At 43.8% G+C, this 22,487-nt stretch overlaps 1 protein-coding gene across 14 annotated transcripts in view; it reads right to left on the reverse strand.

Moving 5' to 3' along the window:
* The window catches only part of MAP2K4 (mitogen-activated protein kinase kinase 4), a 194,180-nt gene that overhangs the window by 139,638 nt on the left and 32,055 nt on the right, over positions 1–22,487 (reverse strand). Inside the window, exon 1 of one of the 14 annotated variants that reach the window (XM_048817289.2) lies at positions 16,254–16,554. The exons of 12 other annotated variants lie outside the window; for them this stretch is intronic. In XM_048817289.2, the coding sequence (XP_048673246.1) occupies positions 16,254–16,332 (79 nt within the window). In that variant the 5' untranslated portion in view covers positions 16,333–16,554. Of the gene's footprint in view, positions 1–16,253; positions 16,555–22,487 lie in introns of those variants that run through there. One more of the 14 variants, XM_048817293.2, reaches the window with a different exon arrangement.

A 22,487-nucleotide genomic window follows, 5' to 3' on the forward strand; every position in this document is an offset into this window, starting at 1 on the left:
TGCTGCTACTGTGTAGCAATGCCGTACCGCGTCTGCCAGCACCCAGGAGACATAGGGTGACGGTTACCTGAGCGGGCTCCATGCTTGCCGTGGTATGGCGTCTGCACAGGTAACTCAGGAAAAAAGGCACGAAATGATTGTCTGCCCTTGCTTTCACGGAGGGAGGGAGGGAACGGGGGCCTGACGATATGTACCCAGAACCACCCGCGACAATGTTTTAGCCCCATCAGGCATTGGGAACTCAACCCAGAATTCCAATGGGCAGCGGAGACTGCGGGAACTGTGGGATAGCTACCCACAGTGCAACGCTCCGGAAGTCGACTCTAGCCTCGGTACTGTGGAAGCACTCCGCCGAGTTAATGCACTTCATGCACTTAGAGCATTTTCTGTGGGGACACACACACTCGAATATATAAAACCGATTTCTAAAAAACCGACTTCTATAATTTCGATTTTATTCCGTAGTGTAGACATACCCTAAGTGATTGCTCAGTGTGCGTCATTCACACCAAAGTTTCTGAGGAGGAAATCAACGGCAAGTCTTAGGGCTTATATACATGAACATTTAATTCATGACAACCTGGGGTGACACTCCACCTCGTCCTAGCCTGCATAGACTCTGCTGATGTGCATTAACAATTCATTAATGTGCTTTGATCTAATTCTCTTTGAAAAGCATATTTAATGAAATGTTAATGTGCATCAGCAAAATCCACATGAAGAGTTAGTCTGCGGCAGGGTAATGCAGAATAGCTCCCTGCCCCAGCTTGCCATGGGCTAATTGTTTGCGTTGACAAGTCCCTACAGTCTAAGCACAGATAGTACTAACAAATTAGCTTTTGACGCACAGGTTGGTGGCCAGTACTGTTCTGGGGGAATATGGAATCTGGATTGTGCTGTGGATCCAGGATTACTTGAGAGGGACTAGAAAATGGCCTCAGAGAGGCCAATACAAGAGTGCCAGACAAGAGAAGTTAGTTTTCTGCTGGAACAGACTTGCTGAATATCTGCCGGGCAGCACCAAGCATGATGGACAGGGACTGTGCTGGGCACTGGGAACAGGTATCCTCAATGCGTTGTACAGGCGCACATGCCGAGACTGGGGATAGAAGCTGAGAAGAGGCACGCTCGATGCATATCATAGGCACATGCTACTAAGCTACAGCCAACACAGCAAATACAGCTGGGAGTGTAAGCAGAAAAATTCTGGGAATTCAAATCCATGGTACACAATCGATGGCACATTCTCTTAGTCCTTCCTCATGTTTACTTATTATGGTATTACCCTCACTGAACCACTCCGAGGGGCTATTATTGCCAGCTAGGTAGAGCAGAATCAAGATCATGTGGTAAAGGTAGCATATAGCTTAAGTTTGCATTTTCTGTTTTCAAAGGTTTAATATTGTGTTAATTTAGAAGTTTTTTGGACAGTTAATCAAAATTGATAAATATGCAGTCAGGTCACTGCAAAAAAATTGTTAATACAGTCAAGCTTGCCTACTGATTTCTCATGCCCTTCTAGAACATGATGGTGGATAAACTTAAACTATGAAATACAGAATTAAACTAATGTTTCACAGAGCTGCACAACCTTAATTCTGCTTCTGTGGAGAACAGGCACTCTGCATTTCAGAGTTCTGTGTGTTCAGCACAACTCCACTGCTTTGCTTTTAATCAGACAGTCACACTATCCCTCACTAAGCTAAATCTAGCAGTATTGATACAGGGAGCATTTGCTGGTGGTCTGCAGGTCTCTCACTGTCACCTCCAGAAGGTGACATCCATTAGGGATGTCAACAGGAAAAAGGAGTAAATATTTCTCCCCCGAGTCAAACCCCCCTTTCATATTCTCATTGTCCACCAAAACTCCACATTTGTACTGGCCACGCACACTCTCTGAGCTGCACTGTCAGGGTATTGGTATACATTACAATGTGCCACAAGGCTCAGCCAGGGTTAAACAACAGTGACTGCCCAGAGGAACAAAGAAAGTTGGTTGTGTTTAGGTTGCATTTACCTAGCTCCTATAAGTCAAGCCTAACTGAAACTTGGCTTTTTTTCTAGTCATGACAAAACCTAGGTGTTTCTCACACACACCCCTAATCCTCACTTTGCTCACTACTTGTCATGTGTGCAGTATGGATACAGTCCCATGATCTCCAACAGGGACCCAGTGAGCCATTGCTCAACAGGGGCAGAGTTAAGGTTGGGACAGTCTCCCATAAAGATAGAAGATGGTACCCCAGAAGCTGACTTGAGGGACAGAAGAATGGCCACTCAGCCCTGCTCCTGTCCTGCTGAAGCCCCTCCAAATCCCCCCAACCACCAGTGCAGCTCTGGGGATATTTCTAAGGGAGGGAGGGTGAAGGGGTTTCTAGAGAAGGGGCTCCAAGTTCCCTCTCACTCTTGCGGCAGCAACCCTCACCAGGAATGGGATGTCCCTGTGGGGCAGAAGGAAGGTCCCTCCTTAGAGTTTCTCTCCTCCCCTTTGATGACGATCACTTACTGGTCTAAGAGATCCTGATTTTCAAAATCCTCATTTTCAAAAACCCGGTTCTTCAGCTTAAAGTAGAACTGGGTTTTCAAAAATGATGCTTTGCAAGAATCCTTTAGGTGACTAAGGGCCATTGCCAAAGGGGCTACTTCTCCATCAGTCAGACAACTCAAGAGGGAGGAAAGTCCTAAAGGGAGGAAGAAAAGGTTACCGACCCTGTGAAGTAATCACAGTTCTTCGAGATGTGTCCCCCTACAGGTACTCCACTTCAGGCATGCATGCACCACAAGCCCTTGATCCAAGATTTTCTACTAACAGTGTCCATCAGCCCGCGCATGCACCCTATGCCTCCTCCTACTGCATACCAAGGCTATATAGGAATGCACAGGTGAACTGCTCTCAGTTCCTTCTCCAGACAAATGTCTCATAGAGGACTGTCTGAAGCAGAGGGAAAGGAGAACGGATAGTAGAGCACCCATGGGGGGCACATATTGAAGAGCTGCAATTACTAAGCAAGGAGAGTAACCCCTTTGAGTAGTGTCCCTATGGGTGTTCCATTTCAGAAGACTGCCGAGCAGTATCCCCAAAGGGAGGAGGGAGCTCTGGTAATGAGTCCAGAACTGAAGATAGTACTGCAGTACCAAATAGTCCTATATATCTCAGATACTGACATGTTCTTGAATAATGCTGTGGATGTTGCTTGTGTAGAATGTGCTATCACACTTTGGGGGGATGAACACCAGCTGCATCTTAACAAATGACAATACACCCAGAAAACCATCTCAAAAGTCTCTGAGCAGAGATTGTGGACTCCTTGGATCTGAGAAGGTGATGAACAGTCTAACGTACTTTTGAAATTTTCTGAGTCTATCTAAGCAGAAAGTCAACACCCTTCTAACATCCAACGTATGGAAATAGATCTCCTGTAGAGAACTTATGCATTTTTGGAAAATACACTGACAGATGAACTGATTAAGATGAAACTCCGATAAGACCGTAGCTAACAATTTAGGGTGTGGGAGTACAGAGACTTTGTTCTTGAAAAACACTGTAATGGGGGTTGGGGAGTCTGCCATCAAAGCCTCAATCTCCACAATGTTACAGGCCAATGGGATGGCTACTAAAAAGGCATTCTTCATAGATATATGGAACAGGCAGGAGGTTGCCATTGGTTGGAATGGAAGTCTCAAAGTATTTAAGCACCAGATTGAGATCAAAATGGGGTCTCTAATCTGGGCGTAGATTCCCCAAACCCTTAATGAACACAATGTGAGCAAACACGGAGAACCCTTCCACAGGGTAATGAAGAGCTGATAATTGAAGCCAAATGGACCTTAACCAAGCTGACAACCTCAATTTCTTGAGATCCACCAGGTAATCCAGGATGATTGAGAGCGACAAAGATTCAGGCAGAAGATGATGGTGACAATACCAAGTATCAGAGGGGTAGCCTTATGCACAAATAAATCTGTTAGTCTTTAAGGTAATACCAAGTGGAATCTCTTCCATTTCCCCAGATAAGTAATACAAGTTGATTCCTTTCTACTGTTCAGGAACATTTGCTGCACATCTACAGAGCAGGAGGATTCTAACCTCAATCATTGAGGAAACACAACCTCAGGTGGAGAACCCTTAGGTTGGGGTGAAGTACATGACTCTCATCCTGGGAGAGGAGATGAGGAGTGGTCAGAAGCTTGAACAGCAGCTGGACAAATAGGTGAAGCACGTTAAGGTTACCAAGCCAGGCCAGTACTATTCGGATAACTCTGGCCTTGTCCTGTCTGATTTTGTTCACCACCCTAAGTAATAGCCCTGCTGGGGGAAAACATGTAAAGCAGACTCTTCTTCCAAGATAGAAGAAAGGCATTCCCCAAAGAGAGGTGGCCCACACCCCTCTTAAGAAAAATAGAGGGCACGTCTTGTCCCTGAGGTGGCAAAGAGATCCACTTCCAGAAGTCCCCATCTTTGGAGGATCTGAGGGCATCTTCACTACCCGGGAGATTGACACTGCTGCAATTGATGCAGTGGGTGTCGACTTAGCGGATCTAGTGAAGACTCGCTAAATCGACAGCAGAGCACTCTCTGGTTGACTCCAGTACTCCAGCTCCCCGAGAAGAGTAAGGTAAGTTGACCGGAGATTGTCTCCCATCGACGCAGCGCAGTGAAGACACTGGAGTAAGTCGACCTAAGCTACTTTGACTCCAGCTACATTATTCATGTAGCTGGAGTAGCATAACTTAGGTTGACTTACCCCAGTAGTGAAACCAAGCCCTGAGAGTCTAGCTCCTGTTCATAGAACTATTAGGAGCGTCTGCTGAGAACACTGGCTGTGGTGTTCTGAATACCCGGGAGATACACAGCTGAAATTTGCACCTGATAAGCTATGTACCAATTCCATAGTTTCATGGCTTCGGCACACAGGGAGGAGGATCTTGCTCCTCCCCACTTGTTGATACAGAATATACAAGATATGTTATCTGTCATGACCCTGATTGATTTCCCCTGAAGAGGGGCAGGAAATGAAAGCAGAGGCTGCTGACTGCCCTGAATTCCAACAGACTGATGAAGACTGGTTTCTGGAGGAGTCCATCTGCCTTGAGCCATGAGGGCACTGAGGTGAGCTCCCCATTTAAATAGTGATGCATATGTTCTCTAAGTACTGAAGGAGTAGGATGACCCCAGATGGGAACACCTGCACAGATGTTGAGTTGATCTTTCCACCAGTCTAGGGAGTTCCTCACCTGGAGAGGAAACACCACATGCCTGTCCAGCGTGTCTCTGGCTGGACAATAGGTGGTTCTGAGCCAACCCTGGAAGCAGTGGAGGTGTAGCCTTGCATGATCAGTCATGAAGGTGCAAGCTGCCATGTGTCCCAGGAGTTGCGAACAGTTTCTTATTGTGGTCCGAGGGCTCCCCTGGATTGTCCCTACCAGACCCAACAAATCGATGAATCGATCTGTGGGAAGGTAGGCCCTGGCTGTGAACGATAAATTCAACAGGGAATCACCATCAATTTCTAGTGGATTACCACAAGGATTAGTTCTTATCAAATGCTATTGAATATTTTATCAGTGTCCTAGGAGAAAATATAAAATCAGTGTTTTCTCGTCTTATACTAGATTGTAAGTTCTTTGGGGCAGGGACTGTCCTTTTGCTCTGTGTTTATAAAGCACCTAGCAGAGTGGGGTCCTGATTCATGACTGGGGCTCCTAGATGCTACCATGATAAAAATAATTAAGAATAAGAATAAGATTTTTAATAAAGTCTGCAGATGACAAAGATCAGCAGAATGAGAAATAATAATCATAGAATCATAGAATATAAGGGTTGGAAGGGACCCCAGAAGGTCATCTAGTCCAACCCCCTGCTCGAAGCAGGACCAAATCCCAGTTAAATCATCCCAGCCAGGGCTTTGTCAAGCCTGACCTTAAAAACCTCGAAGGAAGGAGATTCTACCACCTCCCTAGGTAACGCATTCCAGTGTTTCACCACCCTCTTAGTGAAAAAGTTTTTCCTAATATCCAATCTAAAACTCCCCCACTGCAACTTGAGACCATTACTCCTCGTTCCGTCATCTGCTACCATTGAGAACAGTCTAGAGCCATCCTCTTTGGAACCCCCTTTCAGGTAGTTGAAAGCAGCTATCAAATCCCCCCTCATTCTTCTCTTCTGCAGACTAAACAATCCCAGCTCCCTCAGCCTCTCCTCATAACTCATGTGTTCCAGACCCCTAATCATTTTTGTTGCCCTTCGCTGGACTCTCTCCAATTTATCCACATCCTTCTTGAAGTGTGGGGCCCAAAACTGGACACAGTACTCCAGATGAGGCCTCACCAATGTCGAATAGAGGGGAACGATCACGTCCCTCGATCTGCTCGCTATGCCCCTACTTATACATCCCAAAATGCCATTGGCCTTCTTGGCAACAAGGGCACACTGCTGACTCATATCCAGCTTCTCGTCCACTGTCACCCCTAGGTCCTTTTCCGCAGAACTGCTGCCTAGCCATTCGGTCCCTAGTCTGTAGCTGTGCATTGGGTTCTTCCGTCCTAAGTGCAGGACCCTGCACTTATCCTTATTGAACCTCATCAGATTTCTTTTGGCCCAATCCTCCAATTTGTCTAGGTCCTTCTGTATCCTATCCCTCCCCTCCAGCGTATCTACCACTCCTCCCAGTTTAGTATCATCCGCAAATTTGCTGAGAGTGCAATCCACACCATCCTCCAGATCATTTATGAAGATATTGAACAAAACCGACCCTTGGGGCACTCCACTTGATACCGGCTGCCAACTAGACATGGAGCCATTGATAACTACCCATTGAGCCCGGCAATCTAGCCAGCTTTCTACCCACCTTATAGTGCATTCTTCCAGCCCATACTTCCTTAACTTGCTGACAAGAATACTGTGGGAGACCGTGTCAAAAGCTTTGCTAAAGTCAAGAAACAATACATCCACTGCTTTCCCTTCATCCACAGAACCAGTAATCTCATCATAAAAGGCGATTAGATTAGTCAGGCATGACCTTCCCTTGGTGAATCCATGCTGGCTGTTCCTGATCACTTTCCTCTCATGCAAGTGCTTCAGGATTGATTCTTTGAGGACCTGCTCCATGATTTTTCCAGGGACTGAGGTGAGGCTGACTGGCCTGTAGTTCCCAGGATCCTCCTTCTTCCCTTTTTTAAAGATTGGCACTACATTAGCCTTTTTCCAGTCATCCGGGACTTCCCCCGTTCGCCAAGAGTTTTCAAAGATAATGGCCAATGGCTCTGCAATCACAGCCGCCAATTCCTTCAGCACTCTCGGATGCAACTCGTCCGGCCCCATGGACTTGTGCACGTCCAGCTTTTCTAAATAGTCCCTAATGAAGCTGGGTCGCTGATAAATATCTGGATCATCTGGTAACTGATTAAACATCATGCATTTTAATACAGCCAAATGAAAAAGTATTACAATATAGGTACAAAGGATGTAGGCCATATTTATAGCATAAGACACTGTATCCTGGAAAGCAGTAAATCTGCAAAGGACTCAGGGGTCATGGCAGATAATCAACTGAACACGAGATCCCAGTGCGATACAGTGGCAAAGAGAGCTAACTGGACTTTTCGACATAAACACAAACAAAAACTTAGATACTGTGACAAAGTTCCTGCTCCACCTTGGTGGGTTTTGCGCTTATTGGCGGATTTGCTCGCCTTGGAGCTTCACAGCAGCCCTCAGCTTGGCCATTTTTCTGAACCCACAGTCCAGGCTGACTCCTCCTGTGTCTGACCAGGAGGTGGGAGGATTTAGGGGGAACCCAGGCCCGCCCTCTACTCCGGGTTCCAGCCCAGGGCTCTATGGAATGCAGCTGTCTAGAGTGCCTCCTGGAACAGCTCTGCGACAGCTACAACACCCTGGGCTACTTCCCCATGGCCTCCTCCCAACACCTTCTTTATCCTCACCACAGGACCTTCCTCCTGGTGTCTGATAATGCTTGTACACCTCAGTCCTCCAACAGTCCGTGTTCTCACTCTCAGCTCCTAATGCCTCTTGCTCCCAGCTCCTCAAACGCACACCACAAACTGAAGTGAGCTCCTTTTTAAAACCCAGGTGCCCTGATTAGCCTGCCTTAATTGATTCTAGCAGCTTCTTGATTGGCTGCAGGTGTTCTAATCAGCCTGTCTTAATTGTCTCCAGAACGTTCCTGATTGTTCTGGAACCTTCCCTGTTACCTTACCCAGGAAAAAGGGACCTACTTAGCCTGGGGCTAATATATCTGTCTTCTATTACTCTCCTACAGCCATCTGGCCTGACCCTGTCACAATACACTAAACTTTATATCAGGACACACTCCACCCACCCACCCAGCCATGGGCAACGCTGCCTTCAGAGCTGGGCACCCGGCCAGCAGCTGCTGCTCTCTGGCCACCCAGCTCTGAAGGCAGTGCAGAAGTAAGGGTGGCAATATCGCGACCCTCCTACGACATGCCAGATTTCACAGGGGAGACCAGATTTCACAGTTTGTGACGCATTTTTCATAGCCATGGGTTTGGTAGGGCCTTCATCAAAATAATTCCTTCTGGCATAAAAAGAGTAAAAAATACTGCAAAACAAATACTCAAATCCTAGCTAAAAATGGCCTCTTTTCTGAAAGAGAGATTAGGAATTATTAGATGTTCCACTCTAGGTCCTTCTGGCCCAACCAATTCTCACTAGACCAATCCCAGTAGCCAATATCCAATTTTTCACATTCACTGTAAAACATTTTCTTTGTTATGCTCTGTAACTGGAGACTTGAAACAATTTTCAGTCTAAAACTTCACTGCTCTTAGTAAACTCACAATACAAGCTGCTATTGTCAATGATGGCCCATTCAGCTTTTCAGGACTTGCAGTCCTTGAATTGCACAGGTCTTTTCACAGTTCTGCCAGAGAAATGAAGTAGCACTGGGTCTCTCAAGCTTCTCCCTCATGCAGAGCCTCTCTCACAGACATCTCTCCATCGCTTATTTCTCTGTGACAATTACAGAATTTTTTATTTGGAAAAGTAATATCTGCAAGGTAATGTAGTTCTAGGTGTCTTTAATGCCATTAATGCAGCAACTGGAAATGAAGAGGAGAGGCAGCACTATGTTACGACAGAGCTATCCATGGACCAAATGCTCTGTGGACCAGTGGGATGTAAGAATATCCCTAGGGACCTGGTGAGCACCCCTATTCTGTTTTTGCTTTGGTTTAAGGGAGATAACATAGATCAATTTACCTTGTAGCAACCAGAGTTCTTCAAGTGTGGGTCCCTATGGATATTCACTGTGCTTGTGCATGTGCTCCATGTAACTGAGATTGGAAGTTATTCAATAGCAGTATCTGTTGGTCAGCACTTGCACCCTGCACCTCCTCATGCTCTGAACTAATTTATAAGGTGCAGTGCAAACTGAACACCTCTACAGTTCCTGCTATACTATAAATTAGGAGAGAGTTCAAGCAGAGCAGGTTGTGGAGTACGTACAGGGACCAAACATCTTGAAGAACACTAGTTACTATAAGGCAAGTAACCTCCATTTCTTTCTCAAGTGCAGGTCCCTATGGGTATTCACTGTGGGTAACTTCCAAGCAGTACTCATTGTAGAGGAGGGTATAAAGATTTATGCTGCATCACAGATTGCAGGATCACTGAACCAAAGGAGGCATCACAGACAAAGCTTGAACAAGGGCATAATGCCTAGTTAAGGTGACCGAGGTCCCAAGTCACCTTTCCACAGATTTCTGAGAGGGGAATTCCCTGCAGGGAAGCCATTGAGGCAGCTTGTGCTCTAGTAGAGCCGTAACACCCTCAGGGGCTTCCATAAACTCATAACAGAGGAGAAGGACACCCTGAAATCCATTTCAGGAGTCTTTCTGAATAAATCACTTCTCCTTTCATTCTATCAGCGATGGAGAGGAATAGCCTCAGAGACCTAAAGTGTTCATCCTCTGCAAGCAGAAGGCTAAACTCATCAGATATCCAAAGAGTGGAGCTTCTTGTCCTCCCTGTTATTGTGAGGTTTTGGATAGAAGATGGGCAAATGACCAGGTTGATTCAAGTGCAAATCAGAAAGAACCGTCGGGATGAATTCTTAAGCATACTGTATTCCTTTAGAACACCATGTAGGGGGGTCTGCCAAGAAGGCCCCAAGCTAACCCACTCTTCTAGAAGGGCACCTTCATAGGGAGGTACAAAAGAGAGCAGGAGGCCAAAGGCTCAAACAGTAGAATCGTAAGTGCTACAAGTACTGTACCAAGTTCAGGTCCCAGGCAGGTGCAAGTTGTAGTACCATGAAAAAGGCTCCGATTGATGCCTTTCAGGAACTTCATGGTTGTGGGATGGGTAAAAACCAAGGAGTTCTCCACCGCATGATAGAAAGCATTGCTAAATACCAGATACATGAGCAGTGAAGTGATAGATAGGCTTCAAAGTCTTCAAAGAAAGAGGGCAGTCCAAAATAAGAGGGATCCCAGATTTAAGGAGGTACGTTATGCTGTTGACACCAGATGGAAAACTGCTTCCAGTTGGCAACTTAGCGACCTTCTTGTAGAAGGCTTCCCGCTGTTGTTGAGGATACATCGTGCTCTGGCCCAAGCATGATCTTTCTAAAGCCACTAACCCTTCTGCTTCAAGTTGCAATGGGACGGGTGGGGAGCAATCAGCAAAGTCTTTTGTCCTCTGATATTCTACAACAATTCCTCTGGTGTTCATGGATGTTCTTTTTTTGGGCAGGAAACAACAGCTCCTGTTGGAAACTAGTATTTCACACTCGTTAACGCTTCTCTCCTGTCTTGTGATTTACAGCCAGAGTCAACAGTTAAAATATTGCCTTATAACATGGGATACAGATATTATAAGTGACATCAATGCATGCAGAAAATTACAAGCATTCCATAAAGTCTCAACTCAAAGCACATTTGTACAATTCCAATACCTATCTTAACAATACTAACACACGGTGATCCAGACGGATTCTAGTTATGTATTTGTCACTTTTCAGTTGAGACCTCTGGGCTTTGGCATGAGGTGGCACCTGGTCTTCTCGTGTCACAGTAGGCTTTCCAGACAAATAAACCTAGTCTCTTTACTCTTTTTCCTTTTGTGTGGGTCTGAATTGTTCTGCCTTTTTATTTGCAACAGTGACTTTGATGGAGGATGGGATAGAGTTAGTGTAAATGAATTCCACACCCTCAGGATGCACCTGATATTGTTAATCTGCCCAAGTGTAAGTAGATGGTGCCAAGACAGATGTCTGCCCCAAGGTTCTGGCTGGATCCATAATGACCTCATTAACTAGGAGGGTTATCTTGCCTACTGTGGAAACTTGAAGCATGTCTACCAGTTTGTGTGTCTGTTCTTGCATCTCCTCAATAGGGATTTGGAGGGTCTCAGCCACCCTTTTTAATAGGTCTTGGAAACCCTTATAGTTGTCCATTTGTGGGGCTGTGTGGGGCAACAGGGACTCATCCGGGTAAGGGGAGGAAAGGGTCACGAGTGCAGTAGTTCACTTTTCAATGCCTGCTCTTCCATTACCTCCTCTTCTACTTGTGGCTGTGCAAAAACTGGGAGGGGCTGGTGGGGCATCTGAATGAATGGCACCATGAAGGATGCAACTTGGTGCCGCGTGGTCTGGCTGTGCGATTGGTGCACTGGCCCTCGGTGTGTTAAGAACCAATGGTGCTGCGCTACTAGATAGAGTTGGCGCTCGCTGTCCTGCTGAAGTCCACAGCAAGGGGGACTGAGGCTCTAGGCACATAGATTCATAGATATTTAGGTCAGAAGGGACCATTATGATCATCTAGTCTGACCTCCTGCACAATGCAGGCCACAGAATTTCACCCACCACTCCCGCAAAAAACCTCACACCTATATCTGTGCTATTGAAGTCCTCAAATCGTAGTTTAAAGACTTCAAGGAGCAGAGAATCCTCCAGCAAGAGACCCGTGCCCCATGCTACAGAGGAAGGCGAAAAACCTCCAGGGCCTCTTCCAATCTGCCCTGGAGGAAAATTCCGTCCCGACCCAAATATGGCGATCGGCTAAACCCTGAGCATATGGGCAAGATTCATCAGCCAGATACTACAGAAAATTCTTTCCTGGGTAACTCAGATCCCACCCCATCTAATATCCCATCACAGGCCATTGGGCCTATTTACCATGAATATTTAATTACCAAAACCATGTTATCCCATCATACCATCTCCTCCATAAACTTATCAAGTTTAATCTTAAAGCCAGATAGATCTTTTGCCCCCACTGCTTCCCTTGGAAGGCTATTCCAAAACTTCACTCCTCTGATGGTTAGAAACCTTCGTCTAATTTCTAGTCTAAATTTCCTGGTGGCCAGTTTATATCCATTTGTTCTTGTGTCCACATTGGTACTGAGCTTAAATAATTCCTCTCCCTCTCTGGTATTTATCCCTCTGATATATTTATAGAGGGCAATCATATCTCCCCTCAACCTTCTTTTAGTTAGGCTAAACAAGCCAAGCTCCTTGAGTCTCCTTTCATAAGACAAGTTTTCCATTCCTCTGATCATCCTAGTTGCCCTTCTCTGTACCTGTTCCAGTTTGAATTCATCCTTCTTAAACATGGGAGACCAGAACTGCACACAGTATTCCAGGTGAGGTCTCACCAGTGCCTTCTATAACGGTACTAAAACCTCCTTATCCCTACTAGAAATACCTCTCCTGATGCATCCCAAGACCGCATTAGCTTTTTTCAAAGCCATATCACATTGGCAGCTCATAGTCATCCTATGATCAACCAATACTCCAAGGTCCTTTTCCTCCTCCGTTACTTCTAATTGATGCGTCCCTAACTTATAACTAAAATTCTTGTTATTAATCCCTAAATGCATGACCTTACACTTCTCACTATCAAATTTCATCCTATTACTATTACTCCAGTTTACAAGATCATCCAGATCCTCCTGTAGAATATCCCGGTCCTTCTCTAAATTGGCAATACTGCCCAGCTTTGTATCATCCGCAAACTTTATTAGCACACTCTCACTTTTTGTGCCAAGGTCAGTTATAAAAAGATTAAATAAGATTGGTCCCAAAACCGATCCTTGAGGAACTCCACTGGTAACCTCCCTCCAGCCTGACAGTTCACCTTTCAGTAGGACCCGTTGTAGTCTCCCCTTTAACCAATTCCTTATCCACCTTTCAATTTTCCTATTGATCCCCATCTTATCCAATTTAACTAATAACTCCCCATGTGGCACGGTATCAAACGCCTTACTAAAATCTAGGTAAATTAGATCCACTGCGTTTCCTTTGTCTAAAAAATCTGTTACTTTCTCAAAGAAGGAGATCAGGTTGGTTTGGCACGATCTACCTTTTGTAAAACCATGTTGTATTTTGTCCCATTTACCATTGACTTCAACGTCCTTAACTACCTTCTCCTTCAAAAATTTTTCCAAGACCTTGCATACTACAGATGTCAAACTAACAGGCCTATAATTACCCAGATCACTTTTTTTCCCCTTTCTTAAAAATAGGAACTATGTTAGCAATTCTCCAATCATACGGTACAACCCCTGAGTTTACAGATTCATTAAAAATTCTTGCTAATGGGCTTGCAATTTCCTGTGCCAATTCCTTTAATATTCTTGGATGAAGATTATCTGGGGCTCCCCGATTTAGTCCCATTAAGCTGTTTGAGTTTCGCTTCTACCTCAAATATGGTAATGTCTACCTCCATATCCTCATTCCCATTTGTCATGCTACCATTATCCCTGACATCCTCTTTAGTCTTGTTAAAGACTGAGGCAAAGTATTTGTTTAGATATTGGGCCATGCCTAGATTATCCTTGACCTCCACTCCATCCTCAGTGTTTAGCAGTCCCACTTCTTCTTTCTTTGTTTTCTTCTTATTTATATGACTATAAAACCTTTTACTATTGGTTTTAATTCCCTTTGCAAGGTCCAACTCTAGGTGACTTTTAGCCTGTCTCACTTTATCCCTATATGTTCTGACCTCAATAAGGTAGCTTTCCTTGCTGATCCCTCCCTTTTTCCACTCCCTGTATGCTTTCTGCTTTTTCTTAATCACCTCTCTGAGATGCTTGCTCATCCAGCTTAGTCTACAACTCCTGCCTATGAATTTTTTCCCCTTTCTTGGGATGCAGGCTTCCGATAGCTTCTGCAGCTTTGATTTAAAATAATCCCAGGCCTCCTCTACCTTTAGATCTATAAATTCTTCAGTCCAATCCACTTCCCTAACTACTTTCCTTAATTTTTGAAAGTCAGCCCTTTTGAAATCAAAAACCCTAGTTGCAGATTTATTTTTGTTAATCCTTCCGTTCAGTTTGAACTGAATTAGCTCATGATCACTTGAGCCAAGACTATCCCCTACAACCATTTCTTCTATGAGGTCCTCACTACTCACCAAAACCGAATCTAAAATGGCATCCCCTCTAGTCGGTTCAGCAACTACTTGCTGAAGGAATCCATCAGCTATCGCATCTAGGAAAATCTGAGCCCTATTATTATTACTAGCACTTGTCCTCCAGTCTATATCTGGGAAGTTAAAGTCTCCCAAGATCACACAGTTTCCATTAGTATTTACTTTATTAAAAACATTAAAAAGAGCTCTATCCATATCCAAATTAGATCCCGGCGGTCTATAGAACACCCCAAGCACTATCCCAGGGGAGGCTCTAATAGTTTTCTTCCCCAATGTAGTTTTTGCCCAGACGGACTCAGACATATCCATTTCATTGCTTCTTATTTCTTTACATTCTACCTCATCATTGATATACAATGCTACTCCACCACCTTTACCTTTATTTCGGTCTTTCCTAAACAGCACATACCCCTCAATACCTGTAGTCCAGTCATGACTACTATCCCACCATGTTTCCGTTATCCCTATAATATCTGGTTTCACTTCCTGCACCAGTAGCTCTAATTCCTCCATTCTGTGACCTAGGCGCCTCGCATTAGTGTACAAACGTCTTAATTTTTGCTGTTTGGCCTCACTCACATTCTGTACCCTATTAGGCACGGTCATTCTACAGCCAGTATAACCTATTAGACTGGTATCTACACTGCCCTTCCTCCTACCCACGGCTGTATCCTTTCTTACTTTGTTTTCTTTCCTCTCAATACTAAAATCCGGTGTGGAGATTACCTGGACGTCTCCCAACCATCTCCCCCAAATTCCTAGTTTAAAGCTCTCTTAATCAGTTGTGCCAGCTTCCATCCTAGAAGTCTATTTCCTTCCCTACTCAGATGAAGTCCATCCCGAGAGAACTGTCCTCTGTCCATGAATGCCTCCCAGTGGCCATACATCCCAAAGCCCTCCTTATAGCACCACTGCCTAAGCCATCTGTTGATAGTCATAATCTTGTCACACCTTTGTTGCCCTTCTCTAGGAACAGGCAGAATCCCACTAAAGATCACCCGAGCCTCGATTTCCTTAAGCATCTTCACCAGCCTAGCATAGTCTCCCTTAATACTTTCCAGAGAGAATCTAGCCGTATCATTTGTTCCCACATGAAGGATAATTAGGGGATTCTTTCCCGCTCCCTTTAGAATCCTTTTCAACCACAGGTCTACATCCCGTATCTTAGCACCTGGAAGACAGCACACCCTCCTATTCTCTGGATCAGCTCTGGTTACAGGCCAATCTATTCTTCTCAGTAAAGAGTCCCCAATCACACAGACCTGCCTTTTCCTAGTGACGGTGCTATTCTCCAGTCTATCCCCTGTATCCCTCTGGCTGCAAATTCTTTCCATTCCTAATCTCCCTTGTAATCCTCTTTAACCCATCCTGTATCCTCCTGGGGCTCATATTTGGTATAATCTCCATTAACTCTTTCCCTTTTCCTATAGGACTAGCCGCTCTTCTCTTCTTCCTTGCCCTTCCACCTTCAGTGACTACCTGCTGAGCCCCTTCTTCATTTTCCAACTCTGCAAACCTATTCTTGAGCTCTATTTCTCTTTCACTAGCTCGTCTTTTCCTCTGCCTGGTTCTTTTAGTCACATGCTTCCACTAACCACTTTCCTCACCCAGTCTCCCCTCAGAATTCCCCAGCCCTGATTCCACCTGCAAGTCTGAGCTTTTTCCTTCAGATACCTCATGTCTTTGCTCCATAATCTGCTCAAACCCCTTCCTAAACTCTACCAGACTTTCCACCTGCATCTCCAAACCTCGGATCTTTTCCTCCATCAGCTCTATCAGACGGCATTTCATACAGATAAAACTCTTACCAGGTGCCCTCTCCAGGATCATGTACATACCACAGCTTCCACATCCAGTCATCCTCAGTGTGTCTTCCGCGACATGGGTCACTCCCACTGCTGCCTCTTTATCTGTCATAGCCTTGCCACCTAAATCCTGTTAATCTGGGAAACACAAACCACACCAAAACACCACCACCCACAACAACAACAAAAAACACACCCCAAACAAGCACCACAACACAAACTCCCCTTACAAACTCCCACTCAAACTCCCCTGTTTACAGCTCTGTTTGCTAGCTCCTGTGCCGCTCCAGCTGTCTGTGCCACTGCCTGACTGGCTGGCTGCCTTTTAGGACCCCTAGTCAGAGAAGCCCCACCCCCTAATCAGGGCTCAGCTTCTCTCCCAGCACAAAGCCCCTACAAGCCTCTACACATACAAATACTACAAAACCAAAAACAAATACAAATACCTTCTCCTCCAACAGAACTCCCACTCAAACTCCCCTGTTTACAGCTCTGTTTGCTAGCTCCTGTGCTGCTGCAGCTGTCTGTGCATCCGCAGGTCCACCAGTGACAAGTATCTCAACAGTGCCACGCAGAATAGACAGCTGTGAAGGAACTGGGTCTTGTCAAGGTGATGTAGCAATCTCCACTACAGTGGTGGTGCACTGTTCTGATCAACTTTGTTCTGGTGCCAAAAGACTTGGTGTTGGAGTCACAGAAGTAAATAGTTCCAGGGTCAGTGCCATACAGTTTCCTAAAGTTCTGTTTTTTGGAACCAGGTGCTTTCATGCCATATGGTTGGAACCAGCTTGAGACCAAACTTCGGTGGGAACCTGTTCTGGCCCATGAAGTCTCAGAAGATGTTTGGTTTCACACGGAGGTTTTCCTCTTAAAGGAAGCTCAGGTGGATAACCTACCCCTGGGACTTCTAGCTCCCTGTGGTCTGTCAGAGGACAATGCTGTCATTGTTGTCATTCAAGTCGCAGTTCTTAAAGGCAAAGAGCCCACACTCTCACTCTTTAGCTCGGAAGATCCCTGTATGTAGGGGTAGCAAGCCTTGGTTCAGGCTCAGGTCTTATTTACTTGGTCATTACTAGCTCAGGAGCCGATGGACTTCCAAATCACACTTTTACTGGGAATGCACAGTTCTCACAAACAAAGTCATTTATGGTCTGTTCAAAGTTGGGGAAGCTCCCTCACAAACATCACTTTGATATTTTTGGAGACTATACATAAGTTTAGATCTAATTTGCTACATTTTTCTTAACTGTCAAGAAACAAACAGCATTTCAATTGTGCTTCCTGCTGCTCTATAGCTGCACTGCATTTCTGGAAGGATTTGACTAACTACTTATAAATCAACGTATCAAGGTGCTCTCAATCTGGCTGGAAACAGAATACGATAGCTTTCAGTCACTGTTCTCCCTTAGAATTCATAGATGGTACTGATGGTTCTTGAGTCTTGTGGCACTGTCCTCCATTCCAAATTGGGGTATATAACTGGCTGTCACCATAACTACAGATTTCTGTGAGTATGCATCCATACCACCGGGCTTTTCCATTCTCTTTGGAAATGATAGCTTAGTCTTTGTTCAAATGCACAAACTTCCCCGATACAAAGTTTCAAGAAACAAAATGGATTGTTTCACATAGCTCTTTGGCATGGAAGAGTCAGTCATTGTGAGATGCCATCAGAGGCCTTTTGTTTGAGTCTCAAACATAGGACACTGTACAGTTTCTACCGTTACTGCAGCTTTGAAAACAGAACTTTCAAGTTGTTAATGAGGTAAATAAAGTAAAGTGCAAGGAAAAAAGGCACCTTGAAAGGAAACTAATTGGGAACAAAGGAATTATCACAACTGGTCTTAAAGCTTAATCAAATATTTCTATTTACAACAGGATGTTGAAGCATAAGTGTTCATAGATAATAGAAGAAGAGGAGGACTTGTGGCACCTTAGAGACTAACAAATTTATTTGAGCATAAGCTTTCGTGAGCTACAGCTCACTTCATTGGATGCATAATAATAGAGTGCAGCTTGCAGTGTCAGGTCATTCTGCAAACCAAAGCAGGAAGATAGGGATTTAATGGTTTTCCGATTATGCAAAGTTGCAGAGGACTAAAAATCCAATGTGCTTCTGAAGATGTCTACATGAGACACCTTGAAGGTTCTGGCTCTAGAAATATAAATTGCAATCTGCAGGTAGCACTTCTATTAAGAGTTCTGGATACTCTTCTTCTGGGATCTAGTTCAATAAGATTTACTGTTCCTCCAACATTCACTTCTGGTCAAGAAAAAGGTGAAGGCAGCTATTGGGGTTCCTATCGAACTGCAAGATCTAGTAAGTTGATCTCACTGACTGACACAATCATCGCAGAAGATCTCCAAATCTAAAACCCATGGAACACACCATTTTGTGCTCAAATATAACCAATTCCCCCAACAAAAAGTAAGCAAGGGTAGACCTTTATCCTGGTACACACAGAATTCTAGTTCTAACCTCAATTTTAGGAAATTATCACCTCCTAAAGCCCCTAAAAAAACTGCATCAGAAGACAGCGCTTGTTCCAGTTACCAGCGTCATGCGTGTCCTCAATTTCTTTTAGAGCTTGCACAGTCTAGATTGAATCCTCCACTCCTAGCTTCCTCCAATTGTCCCTAATCCCCAAACAATAGATGCTTTACATCTGAATGTAAATGACAGAGTATCAGCTGGGGATCTGACTGGCTGCTGAACAGTCTCCTAAAGGCTTTTTGTAACCCCCGTGCTGTGGAACCTGAGGGTGGAAAAAGTCAGTAAACGCTATCCAATTCATTTGCATTGGAGTTATATAAACTTTGAACAGAAGAAGAATTCAAACTCAGACATACAAATGTTAAAACTAACAAACAGCCTTAAGCTGTTACCAAAAAGTTTATATTTTCACTACAGTATTGTGTAACTGTTCTGTGGTGCCATCTAGACATGTTGAGAGGTGGCTGTTTAGAACCACATGTGAAGGCTTCTGGAGGATGGTTCGATGGTGACTGGTAATTTATAAATACAATACAGTACAACAGATAACATGGGAAAGATGTAGTATTAAAAAAGGAACCTACAAAGTAGCAACAGTTGAAAAGAGCTAGCCTGAAAAAGAATTCTTAATGATGACAACACTTCTAACAGCTTTGAGCAAATTCCACAGCTTCTCAACCAGGAAAAATAAAGTTAAATTGGAACACTACCTTAATTATCAAAGGAGAGGTACTTCAAATTGTTTAAACAATCACCCCAGAAACAGACAAAATGCAGATAAAACTATAAAAGGTCTTTTGACCACTTTCCTGGCTGTTGAAGACAGACAATGTTTTTCATTTTGGCTTTCCACACACACATACTTATCAGCAAACAGTGGTTAATGGAAAAAGTGTATAAAAGAACCAGACTGGGGAACATAGGCCTCTCCCCTTCTGACAGTTTCAACACAGCAAGAGAGCAAACAGATATCAACTTTAGGGCTTCTGAAGGTGAGAGGCTGTGCACCCAGGCTCAACTGGACCCTGCTGCTTGGTATTCAGAGGATTTTAATATTTTTTATATCATCTTTGGAGAAAAATGCAAAGGGAAATGGAAACAGGCTATCTTTCTCTGGGGAAACAGAAGTTGTGTGCTCAATCTTGCTTTCAGTTACTTCCTGGAGCTGTGCCTGAGTGCACAAGACAGAAGCTGCGGGCACAAGCTGCTGGGAAAGGAAAATTGGATTTATTTTTTTTTGGAGATCAGGAAGTTGATCACACTGCAGCTTTCCCCCTCATCAAGTAATATTAGTAGTAAGACTGGTTAGCACAATGGTGTCTAACACGCAGCTCAGCAGAAAACCACTCTCTCATCTGCCTCAGTCAGCAATCCACAGTTTAAACAAAGCACCAAAGTAGGCAGAGCTGAAATTCTTAAGGGTGCAGCACATACATTGAATTTAACAAACAGATACCGTGAAAGGATTGTGGGGAATTTAAGATCAAATATTGCCAATTTCTGTGGGTATACAACAGTAATTCAGGTGTCTACTTCACGGATTCAAAAGGGAGAACCGGCAAACAAACTCAGATTGCACAACTTTTGCCCAACGTGGAATATTAATACCCATTTCCTTCAGCTTTCCACCCTCAAGCATGCAAAACTGAAAGAACATCTGCAAATAAACAGTCCAATTTATGTTTCTTTGGCAGAAAAATAGATTTGCGGTATAAATTGTTGCTCATCTGCAAGGAGGCCAAGGAGAAGGAGAAGCTGGGCTGCGCGCTATTTAGGACTAACAAACTAGAATGCTGTAATACAACTGTACATTCAATTAGCTTACCTCTTATTTAATTCTTATATTGTATTCATAAAAAAATAGGGTCAGATTTTCAAAAGCGCTCAAAAGCCAACAGCTCTCCTAATGCTCCGTGGAGCTGCTGGGTGCAGAGCACTTCTGAAAAAATTGTGCACAAGCCAAATATTATTTACCTGTTCAAAGACTATCACAGAACAACTGAAATGTTTTCACACACTCTCTATTCTAAAAGGACATGACATTTCTGCTAAACATGCACACAAAATATTCAGCTAATACTTCTGCCAACATTCTTCTAAACCCAATTTTGATGAAAAAATACATATGGAAACTATTGTAATGGTAAGTTTAAGTGAGTAAAATTGCCCCCCTTTAAAAATCAGCGTTTATAATGGGAAGCACTTAGTCCAGTAGTCTGCCATTTTTACTACACACTAAACTTATTTTCTGTTGAAAACTTGTTTTATGACAACTAGCAAATTCTGTTGGTCAAAAAGTTCTCTTGATATTTTAACTACTCACTTATTTCATTTATTAAAATATTCACCTCACAAGCCCAAACGCCTTTCAGCACAAAATACCCCTCAAATGATGAGCAACGATTTGTCAGAAGTACACAAACACCGATATTTACCCTTAAGTATTTCTAAGCATATTCTCTCAGAGGGCCTGCTGTGCTAACAAGTAAAACTTCTGTCTCAACAAAATACATTAGAGGTTTTCCTCCCCCATTCTCAACCAACAAATTTTTTCCCCCATTTTAGTATACAGATTTCCAAGGTGGAGAGGGCTGTGTACAACAATTTATTTAGAAGTCTATAGTCTGGCAGGATTTAGACTCTTCAAACACTTCCCTCTGAAGATTGTTGAGCCTTTCACATTTTGTCACCCTATGGCAACAATTAGGAACTGAATTATGTAAGCCAATTGAATTCATTTCAAGAATGGACACTAGCAGTAATCTGAATATACGTATTTTAATTTACCTAAGATCAAAATCACTTTCAATTTTCCAAGGACTGATCAAGATTAAGGAGGCAGGTAAACCCATTTGTTGGCCTTGCTCTTTTTGCCAGATGTAACAAGCTTCCAAGGAAGTTTTACATGTGAAGTTTTCAGTTCAAAATTATTTTTTGCCAACATTTCCTGTATATGTAATGACTGAAACAGATGAGTGTGCAGGAACTCAAAGATCTACATGGATAGTTATTCATTAGTAAAATGCTCTGAATACAGATCAGTTATTTTTAATCCACTATTATTTTCCACCTGCATTTAAAGATGAACTAAGGTGCTTTGATAAACAGGCAAGAGGTTTGAGTTCAGCCCCTGTGAATGCCTCTGTATTTGCTGCTAGGTACTGATCCTGCAAAATCTTTAAATATGTAAGCAGATGCACTGACTTTAATGGGACTACTCACATGTTTAATGTTATGTATGTGTGTAAGTGTTTGCACAACTGGGACACTACCTTGTAAATTCTCCACACGGCAACTGCAAGCAACTCACAACAGATACCCCTACATCCTCCATCTCAACAATATACTAGGGGGACTGTCTCCATCATCCAAAGTGAGTGCACATCACTGCCAAAGAAGATCGAACTAAATCACATTTCAACCTTCAGACACAGAAACAAAACAGCTTTCACCCAAATTAATGGACCTCAAACATACAGTAACATGACTTTAAAGAAAACTTTCATTTCTTCTGGAGTCCCCACTGGCTGACCTAGCACTGTGTTCCTGGGATGTTTGGCATACACAGTACATAGGTCATTGACAGAAACACAGCCCAGATGATTTTTTCCAAGCTCTTAGATGATAGATGCATTTTATTCCACTGGGCTGGCAAAGATGTCTCCCTCTTACTCATTGGTTTACTCTGTGCTTAGCATATTCCTACCTGAGAAGCTCTCAACTCCTTCAGGGGGCAAAATGACAACTTCCTTCTTTGAGGTCCTCTCATCAGT

Source organism: Caretta caretta, chromosome 14 (assembly GCF_965140235.1).
Source record: "Caretta caretta isolate rCarCar2 chromosome 14, rCarCar1.hap1, whole genome shotgun sequence".
NCBI classification, from domain to species: domain Eukaryota; kingdom Metazoa; phylum Chordata; order Testudines; family Cheloniidae; genus Caretta; species Caretta caretta.